General features: G+C 33.3%; 1 protein-coding gene across 1 annotated transcript in view; it reads right to left on the reverse strand.

The window, feature by feature from the left end:
• Window positions 1-21,269: 21,269 nt before the first annotated feature.
• The window catches only part of LOC107001448, a 3,717-nt gene continuing 2,887 nt past the window's right edge, over window positions 21,270-22,099 (reverse strand). The window contains exon 5 of the mRNA XM_015199488.1: window positions 21,270-21,402. Within this exon, the coding sequence (XP_015054974.1) occupies window positions 21,270-21,402 (133 nt within the window). The remainder of the gene's footprint in view (window positions 21,403-22,099) is intronic.

Genomic DNA, 22,099 nt, shown 5'->3' on the forward strand with positions numbered 1-22,099 from the left:
GAGGTTAGATTTATTTACATTAATTTTAAACTGGTTTAAAAAGTGACCGCTGAAATAGCCATGTGTCTGTCATCGGTCATTCTTACCGTTAGTCCCATAGCTTAAATCCAAACGACACGCCTAATCTAAGGGACCTAGCACCATTTCTCTTCTTTTTGTACACCTTTTTCTCCTCTCAAATTCTTCTACTTCTTTCTAATACTTCTATTGGAAAACCCTAAAACACTCTCTCCTTCTTCTTCCTCTCTTCGTTGCTGTAATCTCTTCTTTCTCTCTCTTTCTGATAACATGTCGAAACCTTCATCCACATCAAAGAATATGCTTGTATCTCTGAGTGAAATTGACCCTGTGTCATTCTACAGATCTTCATCTTCAGGTTCTAAATCCAAAGTGCCGACAACCTCAGAAATCAATCCTACTCTAGATAGTTCTCAAAACCCTTTTCATTCCATCGACCTAAACAACCCTGTTCTCTCCCCTCAACTTCATCCCCATCTAGAAATGCTTTTAGATAATCTTTTTGAGGAAGATTTACCAGAGAGTAAAACGTCTGAGTCTAATATCCTGGCCGCGAGATAAGGATTGGTTATTGATAGCCTTACTATGATGAGAAAAGAAGCCCGACAAGAGGAATTTGAAAATCCTCTGTATAAAGATGTGAGAGAAACCCAACCTGTTTTTGACAAAACTCCAGATTTTGGGAGATATCCTTCGTCAGATTCAACTGACATGGAGGGTGATTATCGTCCCATTCAGTGGATGTTGAAGAAGAGAGAGGTGTCTGCCTCTAAAAAGGGAAAAGAAAAGGTCTTTGAAAGTGATTCTATGAGAAGACTTTTACCAGAACTGACTCGAAGAAGATGTTGGCAGATGCCATGAAATCCAGTGCCGAATCCACTGCCATAAATCAAAGGAAAAGAACCTTTAGGGTGCCTAAATTCCAAATGCCTTCGTCTGATATGGTAGAGGTTTCTGGGGAAGAATCTGATGAAGGACCTGATAAGAAAAGTTCAGGCAAACTGAAACAAAGTGTAGAGAGTAAGGATGGCAACAAGAGCTTCAAAGAGGTGGCTAAAACTGGTGGTGTTAAAGAGAAGGGGAAAAGAAAGAGAAAGACATCTGAAAAGGGAAGCAAAAAGCCCGAACAGGTACCTGGTCCACAAGTACGTGTGGATGACACAGTGGTCAACAGGCAGACAGTTGTTGACAATCTGAGCAAGCAAAGTGTTTTGACAGGCAAAGTGTTTGACATGAATATCGTTACCCAACTTGGGATGGACACTCTTCATGATATTGTGGAAATTCAATCATGGATGCATATTTTTGATCTCAAGTCTCCTGTTCTTCATGAGGAAGAAGTCCATGAATTCTATTACAATATGGAATTTCAGGAAGATGGCAGCATCAACACCAGAGTGAAAGACATAGCAATCCATCTTGACGAAGACTCCCTGGGAAATATTCTTGGAGTACCTAGAGGATGTATCAGGTCCGTAGTTGGGAAGGCTTGTTCTGTGGAATTTGTACAGATATGTTCCAACGTTCCAACTACTCGATGTGCTGGTTTGTTCAAAAAGATAATGAAAAGTGAATACCAGCTAATCTTTGAATTTGTCAACACGTTTCTACTTCCAAGAACAGAGAAGAGAACTTCAGCAACTTTTGCTGATCTGTTTGTGATGGAATTATTGTGCAAATTCGAACCTCTGGACCTTTCGGCACTTATGCTAGAACATATCTACCAAATAGTGATTGAGCGAAAAGGAAAACATGGAATGGGATATGGATACTTTTTAACAAAAGTGTTCAAACACTTTAACATTATTCTCGAAGTTGGAAAGGTGGGTACTATGAAGCAATCTTTCTCTGAGACTACTTTGGTTGAATGTGAATGTATTGAAGGGAAAGGAAATCATAAGAGCAAAGTGTCTCAACTAGTTGAAGAGCAAGATCAGCTGAAGCATGAGCTGGAAGAGATGACTGTGAGGTTGAGTAGCAAGGATGTCAGAATTTGTTGATTTACAAGAGAAAGCAATAAAGGACAAAGATGATGCTAATGTTAGACTTACCCTTATCATTCAGTACCTCTCCCATCAGCCTCCCCCCTCATAGTCCGTCCTGTCATCTCCCTGTTGTTTTTCTTTGTGTGGCTTATCGGCAAGGTCTTCTGAATTCTAGTTTAATTTTAATGTATTGAATGTTATTTCTGCGTTGCTATTAATATCATTCCTCTTTTGTTCTGGCTAATGTCTATTGTCTAATTCTCTCTTTTATGCTTGATTGTCTAAAGGCTATGATCGTACTTGGCTCTATTATTGGTACAATCGGTTTACTGCATCTCCTTTTTATGATGCCAAAAGGGGGAATGTATACTGTTTTGGGTGTTTTTGTCAGGGGGAGCATATGGGGGATCGAATAGAATATCGTTATTGTAGTTTGTGTTTGGGATGATTTCTTTCAGGTGGAACAATGTATGGACAAGCAAGTCAGGGGGAACGAGTCAATGGAACGATGAACAATGTAGGCTGGTATATAGTTTATCATCATCAAAAAGGGGAAATTGTTATTTGAAGTTTTGATGATTTGACAAACGTAGGGACCTTGTGAAGGTACCTGGTTCTCAACCCAGGTTTGATTATTTGACAAACACAGGGGCCTTGTGAAGGTACCTGGTTCTCAGCTCAATATGTCGTTTGACTGCCAGATGGATAAAGTACAAAAACTTGGTGCACAGTCTCCAACATCGGCAAAGGCGTTAGAAATCTCAACCAATGGCATGGCCTTTAGGATGGTGACCTTTCTATTCAAGGACAACATCTCCATACATGCTAGCTTAAGTTTTTGCAACATGAAAAAGAAAAATTCAAGAACTCTTGCAAAGGCTAAGAAAATTAAGGTGAAGAAATACTTCAAACGATTCATGATGAAGTAAAGATTACGTGTGTGTGATTAGAAGTATTTTCTTCCGATCTGATGTTGTGAACTGATCCTAAAATTTATAGAAGAATCAATGTGGTCTGATATGAAAATTCTATGTTAGTAAGTTTAACTAATTTAGTGGGCAACCTGTGTGTTACTTAAAAAATTCTGAATCATTAGCAGGGTAATGGTTTAGTGGGTTGTCTGTTAGATTTCTTAGAAAACCCCAAGTTGTCTAGAGGTGATAGCTTAGTGGTTAGAGTAACATCTACTTAGGCTCATCAAGCAATAGAGTTATTGCTTGATAGTGAGATTAATAACTTTTTCTCACATTTTGTTGTAACCGGTTTTACTCTTGCCCTTGAAGATTAGTGAAACGGTCTGAAAATCCTGTCTGACAGGTCATGGTTTTATTCCCTTGAGCAAGGAGGTTTCCAGGTAAACTCACTGTGTCATTAATCTGCATTCATTTACAGTTGTTATCTTTTAAGTGTGTCAAGGGACCTGGTCCATTGACTTGTAGTGGACGCATAGATTCTAACAGTCTATAATATATTTTTAACATACATTAGTGTTGCAAATTTGGACAAAATAATTTTCAATGTAGTAGAAAATTTGGAGAATGATAATTCCGCTAAATAAAAAAAATTGAGTAAGCGGATGATATAAACTATTGTAGTTATTTCTCAAGTGAATCTTGTGGCTAATATGTGAAAGTTTCGGTGTTAAAGTTTGACATAGTTGAACACAAGTGTGTGAACTAAACGTTTGGTGTTCTACACCCAAGTTGACGGAGAAGAATAATTTATTCATTTTTGTGATTCTAGAACTTCTTAAGTTCTTGAAATGAAAAAAATTCTTCAAACTATACTCACATATGAAAATCCTGACAGTATCTGAGGTGGTACAAGATAGTGAAAGTGATTCATGTGGAATTATGAGAAAGGACTGATTGAAAGTTATGGAACATGAGTATTTTAAGCATGAAGCGTTTGTAACCAACATTGTTCAAAGGTGAAAATGTTAGTAATTTGTTTTCCTTATGATGAAATGGGAGAAAAATGATATCTCAAAAATTTCATGTTTAGATTTGCAACTTTAATAATGTATAAGTGAGTCATTTCTATATTAGTTATATCTTGATGTTAATTTGGCAGATTCATACCAGTCATCATAATTTATTATTATGAATCGTAGATATAAATATTATGTGTTTTTCAACAATTGAATTGCTTTAGTGAATTTTGAAATAGCTAATATATTATGACTATTTTAATAGCTTTTGAAAGTGCTTGCCTTTATTATACTTTAATGTGGAAAAGTTTTCTTACCAACAGTTTGATTTCAATATTTCTCTTTGTATTGACTTTCAACAACAACTAGAAGAAGAATGTCGCATATACATGTTTGTAGAAATAAGTTGTGATGTGACTGAATGCAATGTTAGAGTTGAGAAAAATAAAAATAAATTATTATTGAGGTTTTAAAAGTGATAATATTTCTAATGTAGAAAATGATATTAATTTTTGATACATTGTTTTGAAAAGAGTCCGAGATCATACATGAGAGGTACCATAAGTATGGCACTAAACAAATTGAATATTCTATTATACTAGAGGTAGGTTGTGCATCGGTCAGTTCGATCGGTTTTAATCATGCTAAACTATCATGAAAAGATATCGGTTTATCAGTTACTGATTAATCGGTTAGTGATCGTTATCAGTTCGGTTATCATGTTAACCATTAATATTTCACAACATTTCATTGAGAATTACTAATGTACTAACCACTAATTAACAATACGCAACAACTAGTATTCAATGATGAATTTTTCCCTATTAGTCAATTACTACATAAAGCACTTAATAAAACTTCATATTAACCCGAACAAAGATAATATTTCCCAAGCTGACAAACTCAAAAGGATTCCTCATAACAACCAAACCAATTTCAATATGAACTATAAAGAGAAACCATTACAAGACCACTAACGAAAACCACTAAAGATCATGAGAACATTGCTAATAAAAACTTTTTCATTGCAGATTGTAGAATTTCAATTTTGGAGGCATATCAGTGGCTCTCTCACTGTAATTCGAAAATAAAAACAAAGACTTAAAGTTGGGGAATCAACCATTTGAACCTCAATTTAGACACTTAGAGAATGACATTTAATATAACTCACCGGAGTAAGAGCAGTGATAGTAAAATTAATGATGACCTCATTGTCAAAACCCAATTTAGAACCGTAACCGACCCTAAGGAGAAGAGTTCCACAACAAGCCTTAACCAGAAATCTACAGAAAATCGGATAGAATTTCCTTTGTGTTTAGGCCTATCCTGAAATTACCTATATGATAAATCAATAATGTATCCAACCAATCTCATCATTAATCCACCTTGTTCATCAATAAACTATTTGAAGAGTAAAAATACAAATTCCAACTCCAAAACTTAAGTCTCATAATAGACACCAGTTTACAATAAAAAAGAATACTCATAAATTTTAATAAAAGAAATGACTATGAATCGACTATAAGAACTCAAAGAAATGTTTATAACAACAAAGAATCTTATTCTCCACACGAAAAGTGCGGGTCTCACCAGGAATTATCAATTCGTAAGCTTTAGTTAAAGAAACAATTACCCATGTCACCAACATTGTTTGTAAAATAAAGCGAGGAGTGACGCTAGCTCATTGAGTAATAACACATAACCACAACCATTTTAATGAGGGACAAGTCAGAAACATGCTATTATGATATTCAAATTACTAAAATCAATGCCTTCTTCAGAAATGGTAACAATATTCAATGTCATTTGCCTCATGTAAGCAACATAAATATAGACACTTACTAGTAAACTCAGAAAAATATTTACATATCAAATATTTATACCTGTAAACTCAAAAAAATAGTTTCATATAAAATCTTATAGTTGTAACCTTAGAAAAACACTTTTATATCGAACATTATATCTAGGAGGTTTCCAAGGATGAACCATGTAATTAGAATGACCTTCTCTTTAAGAAGTAACCAATAAAAGTGAACCCCTCATAAAAGAGTTAACTATTCATATTAGTAGATCCCTAATCGAGGGATATCAGTAATAATATACTAGTTCTACCTTCCCACTAGCAAGGGCTTTATCAAAAATCAATAACTACAAGGTGCACCAGGTCTAACGAACCCGTCGTTATCTATGGGATTCATCAAGGTCTAATCTCATTTATACTTTTCTTGTAATCAGTAGAAGAATTTCAAAATCGAATAGAGTATTTAAATTTTTTCAAATCGTGATATCATTTCAATGTTTACCAATAACATGTCAAAATACAATTTATCAAATAAGTGTACAACCTTATCAATAACAAAAATCATATTTTGTAAGAATAAAATCATCTCAAATAATCATGTACAGTAAAAGACTCGTCCCACATGCAAGTTCAAAACAATCAATAGCACATTTACTTTATAAATCATGCAAAAATCAGGAAATTTGTGAAATACAAATTGTGGTAAGATTACTACTCATAGTACTCGTGTTGATATACCAAAATTGTCACCTCAAGCAATCCATTAGTCTTCCTCGATCAGTCTATAATGATATCATGATAATCTCGTATTAATATCTTCATTTAGGATAATTCATACTAAATTCAGAATACCCAATCCTCAAGGTTTCATAATAGACTCTCAATCTACCAATTTATATTAAATAGGTGCTTCTAATCCAGCTAAACAACCTCATTGATGATTAATTCACACTATAATAAACAAAACTAACCTCGCTGTAAATCAACTCTTCTTTGGTTTATGATGAACTATAAAATTTTATTGCAAACACTTACTTACTCAGTCAAATCACAATACTTCAATAGATTCCTCTCTCTCTTTTACCCTTATTTCTCTAACTTAAAATCCCAATTTGATAGTCATGAAATGTACGAATTTAAATATATAACTAAGTTTATAAACTCACCTGATTTTCTCCTTATATCTTTGCTTAACAGCCTTAGGCGATTGATTTTTAGCATGATTCCCCTCTAAGATCTTTATTTGAACTCTTTTCTTTTCTTTCTGCATATGTCTCATCTTGTTTTCACACTTCCTCTCTTTCTTCTTCAAAATTTTCTTCTTCTTCTTCTTGGTTGATGTTTGCAACAAACCCCTCTTGATCCCCATTATCTTTTTTTATTGCTGCCAGGCGCAATTTTTCCAATAGGTTTTAGCCCAGATTTTATTTTTAAACAACTCCATTGAGTCAACATAACAACCAATCAACTTATTCTATTTTTGAAACAATACCAAATTAAATATATGCCCTTATTACATATTTTTTTTATATATATGGTATTACAGTCGCTGCTTTGGAATATTATTGTGAAATTTGAGTGTCAAGTACAAAGTCATCGTAAAAAGTCTGAGTACTGAATTGTAAAGGCTAAAAGTTCCTAAGGCCTTAAGTGATATAAATGTAATTAGTTAAGCTACTTATCAGATCGTCGGTGCACCCGGTTTGAAATATGGTCAAATCGAGACCCGAACTGACAAGTCAATAAGAATTTTATGTAAATCGAGACACGAATTCTTAAACCATTAACTCGAACCATTTACCAAATAACCAAATTATCGATTTAGATTATCAATTTCAGTTCAATTTTGAACAACCCTTACGAGAGGGTTCAATGATAGTAAGTGAATTTCAAAATACAGATGTGGTTTCCAAACAATAATAATTGTTCTGAAAAATAATTTTTTAGTGATAAGATTAAATACACGTGCGAGACATAATGTTTTCAAAGGAGCTGCTACGAGATCAAAGTATTTACATAAATTATGTGTAGTCAAAGGTGACTCTAAAATGGAACATAGAAGAGAGTACGACTTTTTCTATTTGAGAAGATCAACACTGATTGTAACGCAACATATGTGATTGGAGATCCCATTAATTAAGTTCATATGGGTAACAACAAGTCATTAGTTGGCCAAGTAAGAACTCTGAATTTATGTCTCTCCTATGATGTGTGAATATAGTGCAACAATCTGCAAAGCCATGTGAGGCTGAGTTAAACTCTTAATCCATGGTGTATTACTCTGCACAATACACTTGATGATTGGACATATGTGAGTATGACGTGGTGCCGCTTCTATGAAATTGTAATAGATTTCTAGAGGACTCATGAATATGAGGGCACACATGACCTCTTAGCGCAAAATCACGATAACGACAAACATTGTGAGCGTATGATGTGATAGAATAAGACCCTAAGCTTACAAAAGAGTTCTCCATTCATAGAAGTTCTAAACTTCTCATGTTATTCTTTAAGCGTAAGCTTATATCTTATTTTATCTAGGTATGATTCGTAGACTATAGACACCAGATTTGAAACATTGTACTCATATGCTAAAACCCAAAGCGCATTTTTTTAAATTTTAGTTCTATATATTCTCTTTGAGATATATGCAGGGGAAATGAATATTGTTGGAAAAATAATTCTAATATCTCAAAAGGAAGTACTCATATTATTTTTCTAGTCATTCAATTAAATGGGTCTTAATTTCTTGTTAACTATCCCATAAATTATCATTGAAGTTACACAAAATGTCTCTTTTGACCAAAATTATTACACCTTCGTTTGTCAAAAATGAATTATCTTCAATTTATTTGATGACATTTATTCTAACATTACATGGTACTTTTTATATTTATTCAAGCAAAACACACACAAAAAAAACATAAAAAGAAAAAAGAATAAATCTGTAACACCTCGTAGCCAAACCAGACCAAAAATTAGTTTTTCAGAAAAATCTGCAGGTGCTTCCAACGGTGGCATCGACGGACCGTAGCCTGAACTACGGACCGTCTTGCACAACCGTCGATGGGATCAGAAACTCCCAAAAATTTAAGCCTAGAACAATTGGTTAAGTCTTGGACGACGGACGGACTTACGATCCGTAGGTCAAACGACGGTCCGTAGTCCGTGATCGTCGATCAAGACTCCCATAAACTACTCTCTGACAAGAGCTATGGATGACTAGCATGGTTCGTAGGTGGACCTACGGTCCGTAGGTGGAAAATTTGCAGCCAGTTAAGGGGAAATGCAGTTGGGTCAACTTAAAATGATCATAACTCTTAACACAAAATGAATTAGGTCTCCCATGACCTACCCACATATATATAATTGAATTATCTTTCCATATCCACTGACCTTGCTAAAATCAGACCTCCGAGTAAAACGTTATGCCCAATATAGGAAAAGCTTGTCGAACAGGCCGTCACGACGGACCCAACGACGGGGTGTCAGGCGCACGACGGACCGTCAGTCCTGGCCATCGTGAGGCCCAAAAGAAACCTTCCCAGGGGTCTTTTTGACCTTTCCCACTCTATTTAAACCCTAAATTACGTTGTTTTGACCCTAAATCATCAGATTTTAGTCAGTTTAATCCTAGAAACACAATTAAAACATATCCAAGTCAACTCATTAAATCAAAACTTAGAAAATTAGAAGCAAGAGAGGAGAAAAAAGCTCAAGAACCCTAGTTTAAGAACGCCACAAGCTCCAGCATTTCCAGCCTTAAAACTTAAGTATTTTTCCGTGGATTTCATCACCACGTATGTGGGATTTCACTAGTGGGTTCCTTTCACCCATTGGGTCCTTTGTTTCAGTTAGTTCTTGATTCTCTTATCATGATTAAACCTAGGGTTTCTAGAACTTTGATATAACTTCATGAATTTATTAAATATATGTTCCGAATCAGATTATCATATTATTACTCAGATTATCGCATGAATTTCAGAACCCTAGCTTTGTATTTCTGTAGTTCTTGAATTACACATGCTAGGTCATATATTTCAGACACTTCAGATATACATGCCTCAGTTAAAAATGCATAATTACCATATTAATTGTTGAATTCTAAGTTTTCATGTTCCGTTTAGAGCTATCCAGTATTTACAGAAATTTAGATATAATCAATTAATTTACATAATTCATTGGGAGTAGCATAATACCGGGTTGGACTAGGGTTTAGCATACCCAATAGTCCCAGAACTACTAGCCTAGTAGGTTGTAAGTCCCCTCTGTGGACAATCAGTTTATTGATCATGCCAGCATGCCTTTATACCTCTGGCAGGGTATATTGGGTCCTCTCGATGGGGCGTATACATCGGATCTACATATAGCTCATGTGGTTTTATTATCGGTTATTAGTAGCTCCCACAGTTCAGTCAGACTCTTTGCATTGACCATTTATCAGTATATTTAGTATTCAGTTTCAGCATGTTATAAATTGGTCATTGCATCCAGTTAGCTCAGAAATCAACACATCACGTTCAAATTATTATACTTGTTTTTGTGCTTGTTCAGTTATGTTTTATTTCAGCTTTACTCTATCCTACATGCTCAGTACCTTTCAAGTACTGACGCTTACGTGCGCTACATCTTCTCATGATGTAGGTTCAGGTTCTCAGCATCCAGATCATGCATAGATCGATTTCTCGGTCTCCAGTTCAGCAGATTCAGTGGTGAGTCCTCATTCTCCGAGGACAACAGTCATGAGTTTCATTTAAGTCTTTAGTCATTTAGTTTCAGTTTTTGCTAGATTTAGCTGGGGCTTGTCCCAGTATTTCTAGTCTAGTTTAGAGGCTATTTTCAGACATAGTTAGATTCAGCATAGTATTGAGTTAATATTTCTTTTGTATTAAACTCATTGTTTTCAAATATCTCAGTTATAGAATATGGGTATTCCCCATCTTTTCATTTTAAGTATGATTTAGCTTCCGCAGCTGTTTATTATCTTTAGTATGCTCATGATCATGCCTGCAGGGTTAGCTTGGGATCACTTGTGATCCTAGGTTCCGTGTCTGTGTCTCGGGGGTAGCTCGGGGCGTGACATAATTAGTATGCATCTTTCAAATTTTAGGGCACGCACAACACAACATGCTGCCCTTTTGTTAATTTATTAACGCCACTGTTTGAGAGGCATCACAATAAACTTTATGTTTCCGGTCTTAATTTTAAAATTTTTTTTGGGGGAGGGGGGCGGGGTTCGATTTGAATTTTTTTTTAAAAAAAATTAATTTTAATTTCTTAAATTTTTGGGGGAGGGGTCAAGGGTAGAGGTAGGGAATTAACAAAATTTGTAATATTTTCTAAAAACTTTTTTTTGAGGGAGGGAGGGGGTAGAGGTAAAAAAATATTAGAGTTGATTTTTTTTAAAAGTAAATTTTTTATTTTTCAAAAAATAAAAATTGTAATTTGAAGTTGGAGGAGAGTTTTGTAAAACATTTTCCTTAATTTTTGAAGGTAAGTCATTTTCCTTAAATTTGAGGAAAATGAGTTGATATAGAAAATATTTTGTGAAACATTTTACCCAAACAAACATGAGAGAATTGGAAAAACATATTCCTTCCTACCACACAAAACCTTAATGTCGCGATCTGAGCCTACACCTTGGACGTGACCGACAATTGAGAATCATTGTTGGTCCCCAAGCAAACCCTCATATTTGTTGACTACAAGACGCGCCTACCAGAGCCCCTCCGGACGGGATCTGTCCGACAAGCCCTGGCGCGCCGCGCCAGCCACAGCCTCTCAGGACAGCCTCACGTGCTCCATGCCTTTCAGAGCCCCAAGGACGCCAGGGGACCCCATTCGTTCCACATCTTTTCGTACTAGTTCCTAGGTGATGTACCCACATTTATTTGTTGATTCCAACATTCTAAGGTACATCTAAATATCATGAAATCATCCATAAACATGAGATCATTAACCTTGAATCCATAATTCAATTCAAGGAAAGTTAATATCAAAGTCAAAGAAGTTAAGAGTCAAGCCTAAAAGTTAAGAAGCAAGTCAAACTAAGTTCATTAAAGTTTTAAAGAGTATTAAACAAACATTTGAACTTTTTTTTTAAGGATCTAGAGACAATTTTAGCAAAGAGTAAAGAGTTGAGTTCATTTCTCAAAAGTTATAAGGGAACTATGTATTCCCTAAGAGTTAAGTTGCAAGTTAAGCAAAGAGTAAATAGTTGAGTTAATTTCTCAAAAGTTATAAGGGAACTAAGTATTTCCTAAGTGTTACAAATGTTTTCACATTTTGAGAAAGAAAGGAAGACTTCCAATAAAGCCTTTTGCTAGTTTTAGTTAAGAGGAAACCATGATTTCCAAGAGAGCTTTTATAATCTAAGTTTGAGAAAATTACCTCAAACTAGAGAAAAAGTTGTTTTAAAAACATATGAGCTAAGTATTTTGGGAGTACGATATTGAGACATGAGTTCATATTAATTCAAGGCCCCATAAACCATGTAGCCAACATGGACAGAGGAAGGGTCATACTTTTTAGATGATTCTTTTGTGCTTTTTAGCATAGACTAATGGATCCACTTAGCAGTTCAGGTTCTATACTGACGTCAAGGTATAGGATGGTCCTATTGCAACGTAAGGTAAGGCGTTGTACCATCGATTAGTTCATAATGATGGTTTTCGATTAGAGAATGTCCCACAGAAACTATACTTTCATATATAAGTAAGGTTGAGTTTGTTATTGCATTTCTTTAACGAACTAAGTTGTTTACACTGTTTTACAAGCTTTATCTCTCTCTCTCTCTCTCTCTCTCTCTCTCTCTATCTATCTCTCTATCTATCTATCTATCTATATATATATATATATACACACACACATTCAGACTATGTATATCTGTATATGTGTTAATAAAAGTATAGCGGAGACTATATATTTATCAAATAGTTCAACATCTACAATATATACAAAAAAAAAGATTTTTTTTATGTTTTACATATAATAGGAGTATAAATTTTGACAAATGGAGTTCGAAATACATAAATAATTTATATTTATGTCGTTTAACTTGTTGATTTATGCACATTATGTTTTTCTTTTGTCGAAATTTGTAATTCGACTAGTTTTTTAAAAATATGTTATATTTTTTGATATCTTTTTTTACTTTTTCCTATTATCTCGAATTATCATACATATGGCATGAAAACTTGTACAATATTTCCCGCAAAATTTTGTGGCCATATCTGTTATGGAATCCATTTACAACTTTACCTTAAAATCCTTTATTTGTACTTCATTTTATCTTGATTAAGAAACTTTTTTAATGCACTCTTTTGTTGTTTTTCCTCAGTTTGATCATTAATGGTTTCTTTTCTTTCCTCTTCTCTAAGTTGGTATTGGGTTTCTTGCTTGACTTGTTTGGATGATGGTTGTGTGTTATTTCACGATGTATTATATTGTATCATATCACGTTGTATTATATTATTTTGATGAATATAATGTTTGAATAATACAATACAAGAGGTAAAAACAATTGAAACAAGCTAGGTCACACACCACCAGTAGGCAGTACATGTTTTGGATAAAGTCAATATTTATTTGGTTGCTGATGTAAAAGACAGATAAAATACATTAGTACGTGTGTTCCATTAATGAATTCTATGTGATTTTGAATGAAGTCTAAAATTTTATTTAGATTTGGACAAGCCACTAAACTCATCATATACTTCTCGTGCAACAAAGAAGAGCTCTCAATCTAAGTAAATATTTTGGTTAAAAGCAATACACCTTAGCAAAACAATTTCTGATAGTTTGCCCTTCGTCATCCATTGCACCGGCAACTGACACCACTAGCGTGCAACCATGCAAGATAATGTAAATGAAAAGAATTCAATTTCGGTAGCCTTGGAACATAAGATTAGCAAAAATTCCAGGCAACATAAGCCTAGCATAAAAACAATCTTTGCTAGACTTACGTTCCAAGGCTAACGAATTCGGATCCTTTTCATTTGCATTACCTTGCATGAGCACGCTAGAGGTGTCAAGTGCAGGTGCAATGGATGAGGAAGGACAAACTATCAAAACTTGCTTCGCTAAAGTTGTCGAAGTATTAACTTTAGAGTGAGAACTCTTCTTTTGTTGCATGAGAAGAATGTGATGAGTTATGTGTCTTGTACAAATCCAAATGAAAATTTAGACTTCATCCAAAACACATGGAATTTAGTAGCAGAACAAACATATGATTGCATTTATATGTAAGTATCCACAATCTATGTCCGAAATTTCAGAAACACATTTATACTATACTAAGGTCCTATTACACCAAACTTATTTTATAAATAATTTTCTACCCCTTTTTCTCCTACGTGGCACTATCAACCACATAGCTTGAAAAAATTGTCAACACGCGCTGATCCCAGAAGATAGTGCCATATAAGCCAAAAATTCTGACATAGGTTGGGGTATATTTATGCATTTTCCCTTTTGTAATCAATTTGATTCGAATTGCAGTTAGTTTTGAATTTTGAATGTTCCTTCAAGATAATAGGAAAAGTAAAAAAGTACCACACAATGTATTCTATTCAATTTTGTCTCTCTAAAATTAGTCGAATAACTAGTTTCGAAACAAGAAACATAATGTGGATAAATAAACAAATTAAACTACATTAATAATTTTTTTATATATTAGTATATTTTATTCTAATTAATTAGAACTCTATCTATGGAAAAGTCATACTCCTATTATATATACAACGTTAACTTTTTTCCTTTTTATATATATTATAGATTTTGAAATGATTTGATAAAGATATTCCCACTGCTATACTTTCATTAATACATATACATAGTCCGAATTAAAGTTACTAGGTTAGTTTAATGAACCAATAAGTCCTTAGTTTAAAGATAAATCAATATTGATTTTTTCTTAATGTTTTTGTACACACTGAAATTTTGTGGGACTCTACTAGATGCGTTCATTTTGAGTTGAGACAGTACAAATTGCGTTCAACTCAAATAAGGATTCTTGGAGGCTACTTAACCCTAAACCCTAGTTTATGCCTATATAAATGGTACTAAATTCCCTTAAAAGGCATCTCAGAAATTCCATAAAGAGATCAAGATCTCGAATACTCCGCAAATTGATGGATTATTCATATAGAGAGGTCAAATCTAAATCATCCTAGTTCGAGAAATACGCCATTAACGGCCCTCGAATCATGGATAAATCCTAGGAGAGTAGCATCAAGGGATCAACAGAATTGTACTCACAATCTATCTTGATTAATAAAATCATGTTTCTTCATATTTTATTTGTATGATTTATTTATTTTCCATATATTTAAAATTTGTTGCAAACAAATTCTGGCATGCCCAGTGGGACAATCTCTACCTCTCATCTAAACTTTTCAAGCATCAAAAAAATCAAAATGTCTTCCACTATAGAAAAACAACTAGCAAGCTTAACTAAAGCAATTGAAGGCCCGACAAAGTGAGCAAATGAACAAGATGCTAAACTTTCAAAGCTATGTCAGTGAGCAAACGAACAAGATGATAAACTTTCAAAGCTAACAATTAAGATGGATAACATGATTGAGAGAAGATCAAGTCAATCACCTCTGAAGCTTTCTAAAATTCAACACAAAGAAGTGTCTTGTGTAAAGCAAACAAAGATCAAAGAGATTCATATCTCAGATGAAGGTTTGATTCCAATTGATCAGTTAAAGAACTTTATCATAGAGACAATCGAAGATGAATCCGAGTCTTCATCCAAATTTTCTCCCATATATGCAAATTCATATATACAAAGGATTGATAACTTGAAAATGTATGAGGGTTATCAACCTCCCATGTTTCAACAATTTGATGGCAAAGGAAATTCCAAACAACATATAGCGCACTTTATCGAGACTTGCAATGCTGCTGGGATTTATGGTGATTATCTTGTTAAAGAGTTCGTTCAATTTCTCAGAGAAAATGCATTTGATTGGTACACCAGATCTTGAGCCTAATTCAATAGATAGTTGGAGCGATTAGAGCAAGAGTTCCTTAATCGTTTCTATAGCACAAGACGTGTCGTTAGTATGATGGAACTTAAAAAAGCTCGTCAAGGTGAAGATGAGTTAGTTGTTGACTTTATCAATCGCTGGAGAAGTCTGAGCCTCAACTGCAAATATCGCCTTAGTGAAATTTCTAGCATTGAAATGTGCATCCAAGGAATGAATTGGGGGATTCACTACATTTTGCAAGAATTAAAGCCCAATACATTTGAAGAAGTGGAAACTCGTGCACATGACATGGAATTAAGCATGACTTTAAGAGAAGATCCACAATCTCCTGTCTATGGACCTCATGAAGATGAAGATATAGAAGAACTTCAAAGTGGGGGCAAGTCTGCATCCGAAGATGACTTTGAAGAGTCAATGTATATCTAGACGCTCCTTAACGCATGAGCTTAAACTGCAAGTTAGAATGCTCCTCGAAACATGAGCTTAAATTGTACGTCACTTAAATCTTCAAGTTGAAATGCTCCTTGAAACACGAGCTTAAACTGTATGTTCACTTAAATCTTCAAGTTAGAGTTAAATCTTCAAGTTGAAATACTCCTTGAAACACGAGCTTAAACTGTATGTCACTTAAATCTTCAAGTTAGAGTTAAATCTTCAAGTTGAAATGCTCCTTGAAACACGAGCTTAAACTATATGTCCCTTAAATCTTCAAGTTTGAGTTAAATCATCAAGTTGAAATGCTCCTTGAGACACAAGTCTAAACTGTATATCATAAAAATCTTTAAATTTGAGCTAAATCTTCAAGTTAAAATGCTCCTTAAGGTACGCGCCTAAACTGCATGTCACTCCTTGCCCGCAAGAGTATAAACTGTGTACGACGCAACAAAAAAATCACTCACTCTTCCAGAACTACGTTGCGATTTGATCCTCTTCATCGAGGTATGTAGACACTTAGAATCATATTTTAAGTTCAGTTGCTTGAGTGTCAAAAAACCAAATGTTTCCACTTGATCTGTTACATGAGTCAAAGCTATGAGTAAGCTTTCATAAAACTTCAGACTTGCACCAAATGGTGGTGACTCAATGGGGGCAAACCCTTATGAATAATATTGTTTCAAGATGAAGTTTTAAAATCTCCAAGTATGCAAGTTGAAGTCTTCAAATTCTTCAAGCCTAGTCTTTGAAAGATAAAATATCTCGACAAGACTTGAAGAAGGGGGCATTTGTAGTCACTTAAAATTTATTAAAAGTAAATTTATAAAGTTGTTTGAATTATATTAAGTTAATAAATATATTAGTCCAAATAAATAATATGGATTAATATAATTGATTTAATTAGTTAAATTCAGATAAATACGAATTTAATTAAAGCCCACTCCATAAAATCCATATGATATTTCACTTAAATCTGATTGGCTGAAGGGAGTCCTGTTCCAATCGCAACTCCTCTATTCTAAAACTGTAAATAGGGGTCTCATAATTCAGAAAAAGGGAACCAAGAATTCTAAACAACAAGCTAGAGAAAGCTCATGAATCAAAAGCCATAAATTTCTCTACAAGTTCAAGAATTCAAGAATTCAAGGATTCAAGTGTTCAAGTTCATGATTTGAAGAAGTCCAGATCAAGTTCAAGAACGATCAAGATCAATACCACCGAATTTAAGATCAAGCTCCAAGACCTTGAATTCAACTAGAAAGTCAAGATCAAGATCAAGTCCAAGTATAAGTTCAAGTTCAAGATCAACTTCAAGATCAAGTTCAAGAACGATCAAGATCAAGACCACCGAATTCAAGATCAAGCTCCAATCCCTTGAATTCAACTAGAAAGTCAAGATCAAGATAAGTTCAAGTCAAGATCAAAATCAAGTCTAAGTGTAAGTTCAAGTCCAAGATCAAGTTCAAGAACGATCAAGATCAAGACTACCGGATTCAAGATCAAGCTCCAAGCCCTTGAATTTAACTAGAATGTCAAGATCAAGATAAATTTCAAGTCAAGATCAAGATCAGTCCTGGTCCAAGTCCAAGTTCAAGTCGAAGATTAAGTTCAAGAACAATCAAGATCAAGACCACCGGATTCAAGATCAAGCTTCAAGCCCTTAAATTCAACTAGAAAGTCAAGATCAAGATAAAGTTCAAGTCCAAGATCAAGATCAAGTCCAAGTTAAAGTTCAAGTCCAAGATCAAGAACAAAATAGAGATCAAGATCAAAATAGAAATCAAGATCAAGATAAATCCCAAGTTTAAAATCAAACTTTAAATCCCTTGAAATCATATTTGAAAAGGCAAATTCAGAGGAATCATAGAGATTGTAACACTCGCACTTGAAATAATAAATCGATTGTTGCTATAATTTTTCGTTCTTGATTATTGTTTTCTCGACGCGAAATTTTGTTGTCTACAGTTTTCTTTTGTGTTTTATATTTAAAGTGTGTTTGGTATGAAGGAAAACATTTTCTGGAAAATGTTTTCCAATTTTCTCATGTTGGTTGAGACAAAAGCTTTGGAAAATGTTTTTCCAAATCAACTCATTTTCCTCAAAATAAAGGAAAATGATTTCCCTTAAAGAATTAAGGAAAACATTTTCCAAAACTCTCCTCTAATTTCAAATTACATTTTTTTTTTGGGAAAAACATCAATTAAAAAAAAATNAAAATATTTTCAATTTCATAAATTATTTTCTACTCTAGTAAAAATAAAAGATGTCTCTTAAAAGTATTTTTCATTCACAAATCAAACACTAAAAATCATTTCCGGAAAATATTTTCTACTCACCAACCATACATGAGAAAATAAGTAAAAAATCTTCTTGTTTTCCAGGAAAACATTTTCTAGAAAAACATTTTCCTTCATACCAAATACACCCTTATCCTAGGTAATTTTTCTGCGCTTCGCGTGGTTATAAATAATAATTGCATGACTTTGCAATTAATTTTTTACTAATATCCATAAATTCAAAATAATGGAAAAATAGGCTCTTAAAAAAATTAACAATATTTCATGAATTTGATTATTTGTCATTATCACATAACTCAAGAACCTCTAATGAATGAATTATTCACAAAATAATAAATAATTGGTTCTTTAATAAATATTAAAACAAAATAAAGAAGTAAACAAAAATATATATGTGTGTATATATATATATATATATATATATATATATACACACACACACAAAGGCATTTTGTCATATAAGGAAATATTTAAGTTGCAAAGATTTATAGTGAGAATTCTTGGAACTCAGTACAATAATTATTTTCTTATATATATGTATATTTTTAATATAACCTGAGACAATAACTTTGCAGAAACAGAATAACATAGTTTAAAACATGTACTAAAAAGGTAACAATTAATATCATCAGTATAGATTAATGAGTGTAAAAGAACATACCAGGATATGCAAAAATAGAATGAAATAGAAAGAAAAAAATTGAGTCCACTAAATGCGCAATGTCCCCTTAAAAATGATTTACATCCAATACTAGAAGTTTAAAGAACTACATCCTCTCAGCATGAAACATTTTTATTCACCAAATTATTGATAAAAAAAAGTAATTGTGCCAGTCAGTCACTCAACAGGAGCAAAGTACACGAATATTTAATTTTAAAATCAGAGAATATCCCTCTATTTTTGGACAACAAAGGGTAGTGTGAACAACTTTTTATTGTGCCTTATCATAAATATTACAACTATTTGGTAAAGTTGCAACCTTTCGGAAAATTCACAACCTTTCATAAAAGTCACCACTTTTCATAAATTCAGAACTCTTCATTAAAGTCGCAAGTTTTCATAGAGTCAAAACTTTTCATAAAAGTCGCTACTCTTTATTAAAGTCACAAATTTTCATAAAAGTCACAACTTTTGGTAAAAGTCACAATTTATCAAAGTCACAACTTTCATAGAAGTCAAATCTTTTCATGAAAGAGGAAGACTAGTTTTGGAAATAAATAAATTTAAAAGGAAATTTTTGCTTGTACTGGAGTCACGTAGACGGGCCTAGACTTCTCTTTTATATAAATATATGATACGTGAATGTCTAAGGAAAATAATTAGTACTTCATAATTGTTGAAAGTTGTCAAACAAATTTCATTGGTAAAAATCAATATCTAAAAGCATTTTAATTCACTTAATTGTCGTAACTAAAAGATTTAACCACCAGAAAAGTTAACTATTATTGAAGGGTTAATATGGTCGCTAAGAGAATGTATAACGTCCAGATTTCATTTCCTCGTTATAGGATTTTTAATGACCGAATTTTTAATCTGGTTGTTAACTTTTAACAATGGAGCTTTTAGCGATCGATGACAAGCGAAATTTTATCGGTTGTTATTGACAATGAACGACAGGATAAAGACTTCTAACGACGGGATTTCTCTCACTAAAAGTCTTTTTTCGTGTAGTGAGTCCACACAATAAAAATTACTAATAACTAAATCAGTAAAAATAAGTATGTATTATTAGTATAGTGCATAAGTAAAAGTAAACGTGAAAAATAATAGACCTACCTTGTTTACTTTGAATATGTCGTATGATTGTGTACTATGTATTTTCTCACATTTTCTTGCATTGCTTGTTATTTCGTTATTTTAATTAAGAGTGTGTATTTATTTTTATTACAAATATATGCTTATTTACTATCATATTTGATGAATTTTTTTAGTAATTACAATTAATAGGTCTTTGTATTTTATCTAGAATTAAATTGAGGCCCAAATTATTGTTTTAGTGACCTTATAATCGATCATGATCCATGGACTAGTTTGGACTTCTACCCTCTCCACTCGAAACATAGGTCAGAAAGTAGGAAACCAGGAGCAAATTATCAACTATTCTTTCAACTTGCTACCCACATTTTGGTTGGATGAGTCTTCCTTATTTCTTTATAAAAAAAATTGTGTTATGATTGGTGGAGATTCATATTAATTGTGTCCGTTGTAATCGTATAGTCATATATTAATTTGTACTCCCTCTGTTTAAAAAAAAATGACCTAGTTTGACTTGGAACGGAGTTTAAGAAAAGAAAACAGTTTTTTTAATCTTGTGGTTCTAAATTAAAGTTATGTCAAATATACCAAAATGCTCTTTAATCTTGTGGTCTTAAACATGCCACGTGGAAAGTTAAAGTTAAAGTGTTGCAAAAAAGGAAAGGGGTCTTTCTTTTTGAAACAGACTAAAAAGGAAATATGGTCATTCTTTTTGAAACGGAGGGAGTACTTGTTAGTTGAAAACACGGAGACTCAATAAAATAGACGGCCTTAAAGACAAATTTAGAAAAAGAGAGATAGAATTTTTTTGGGTAATAACTATAATTTTTTTTTACCATAACCACCAAAGAACAATTATAGAGCACCTTATTTCTATTGACAGAGATGAGGCCTCCAACAAAACAAGCAACACATTACATCTCTAGTTCTCCAATAAAGCTTCTACAATTCTGTGCTCTCTTAGTATTACAAAGAAAACATATCCTCTCCCCTATCTCCTTCTTTATCTGTGCGACAGTCTCTATAGTATGTACATACTTGTCTCTAAATTTCTATGCTACGATTTCCTTCTGAAATTTCCTCCAGTGCTTCTTCTTGATGTTTTCTGGGACCTGTAGTATACCTCCAACAGAAACACTTATCCCTGTCCATTTTTGTACCTTCATCCACACTTCATTAGTCCATCTACAATGCTCAAACAAGTGAGAATTAGTCAGGTATCAAGAGTTATTTCCAGATATATTACTCAAAAGAACCGGCACAATACGCCTAATCGATTTGAATTGAAAAAATTCTGTCACTATTGTTACAAACATACGATTCATGGGGAGATAAAACATTCATAGTTGCAGTAATGTTGATTATTTATTCGGCGTTAAAGACATTTGGAATTTCATCTCTAATGACACTTTTTTAGTTAGTGATAGGAATGGGGACAGTCACTAAGTATAGAAGCAATGCAAAAGTCATGAAAAAAGGACACTTAGTAAATAACATGCTTTTCATGAATTTTTATTAAAACATCCTACTCTCATCATCTTGAATGTGGAGCCTCACTTTCTTCTCTTGTGTTAGAAGCCCACAATGTAGGTCAGCCATACCAAAAATCTATGCCTAGGCTAGACCATTGAGGTCCACATTAATTCTACATTCTTCAATTTTTGTCTTTGAGCTATGGTTGCCAAATAGCTACTTGTAATAGAATACTCCCAATCTTTTGTGAGTTAATTTATAATACCTATTTTGAATGTACCATTGATGCATTTGTGCCTTGAGAGAAGTTAATTCTTCCAATACCAATTATTGTCCATCGGGGATGTGTGTTGCCAAATATATATATATATATATATATATATATATATATATATATATATATATATAT

The sequence above is a fragment of the Solanum pennellii genome, chromosome 10 (assembly GCF_001406875.1).
Source record: "Solanum pennellii chromosome 10, SPENNV200".
NCBI classification, from domain to species: Eukaryota; Viridiplantae; Streptophyta; class Magnoliopsida; order Solanales; family Solanaceae; genus Solanum; species Solanum pennellii.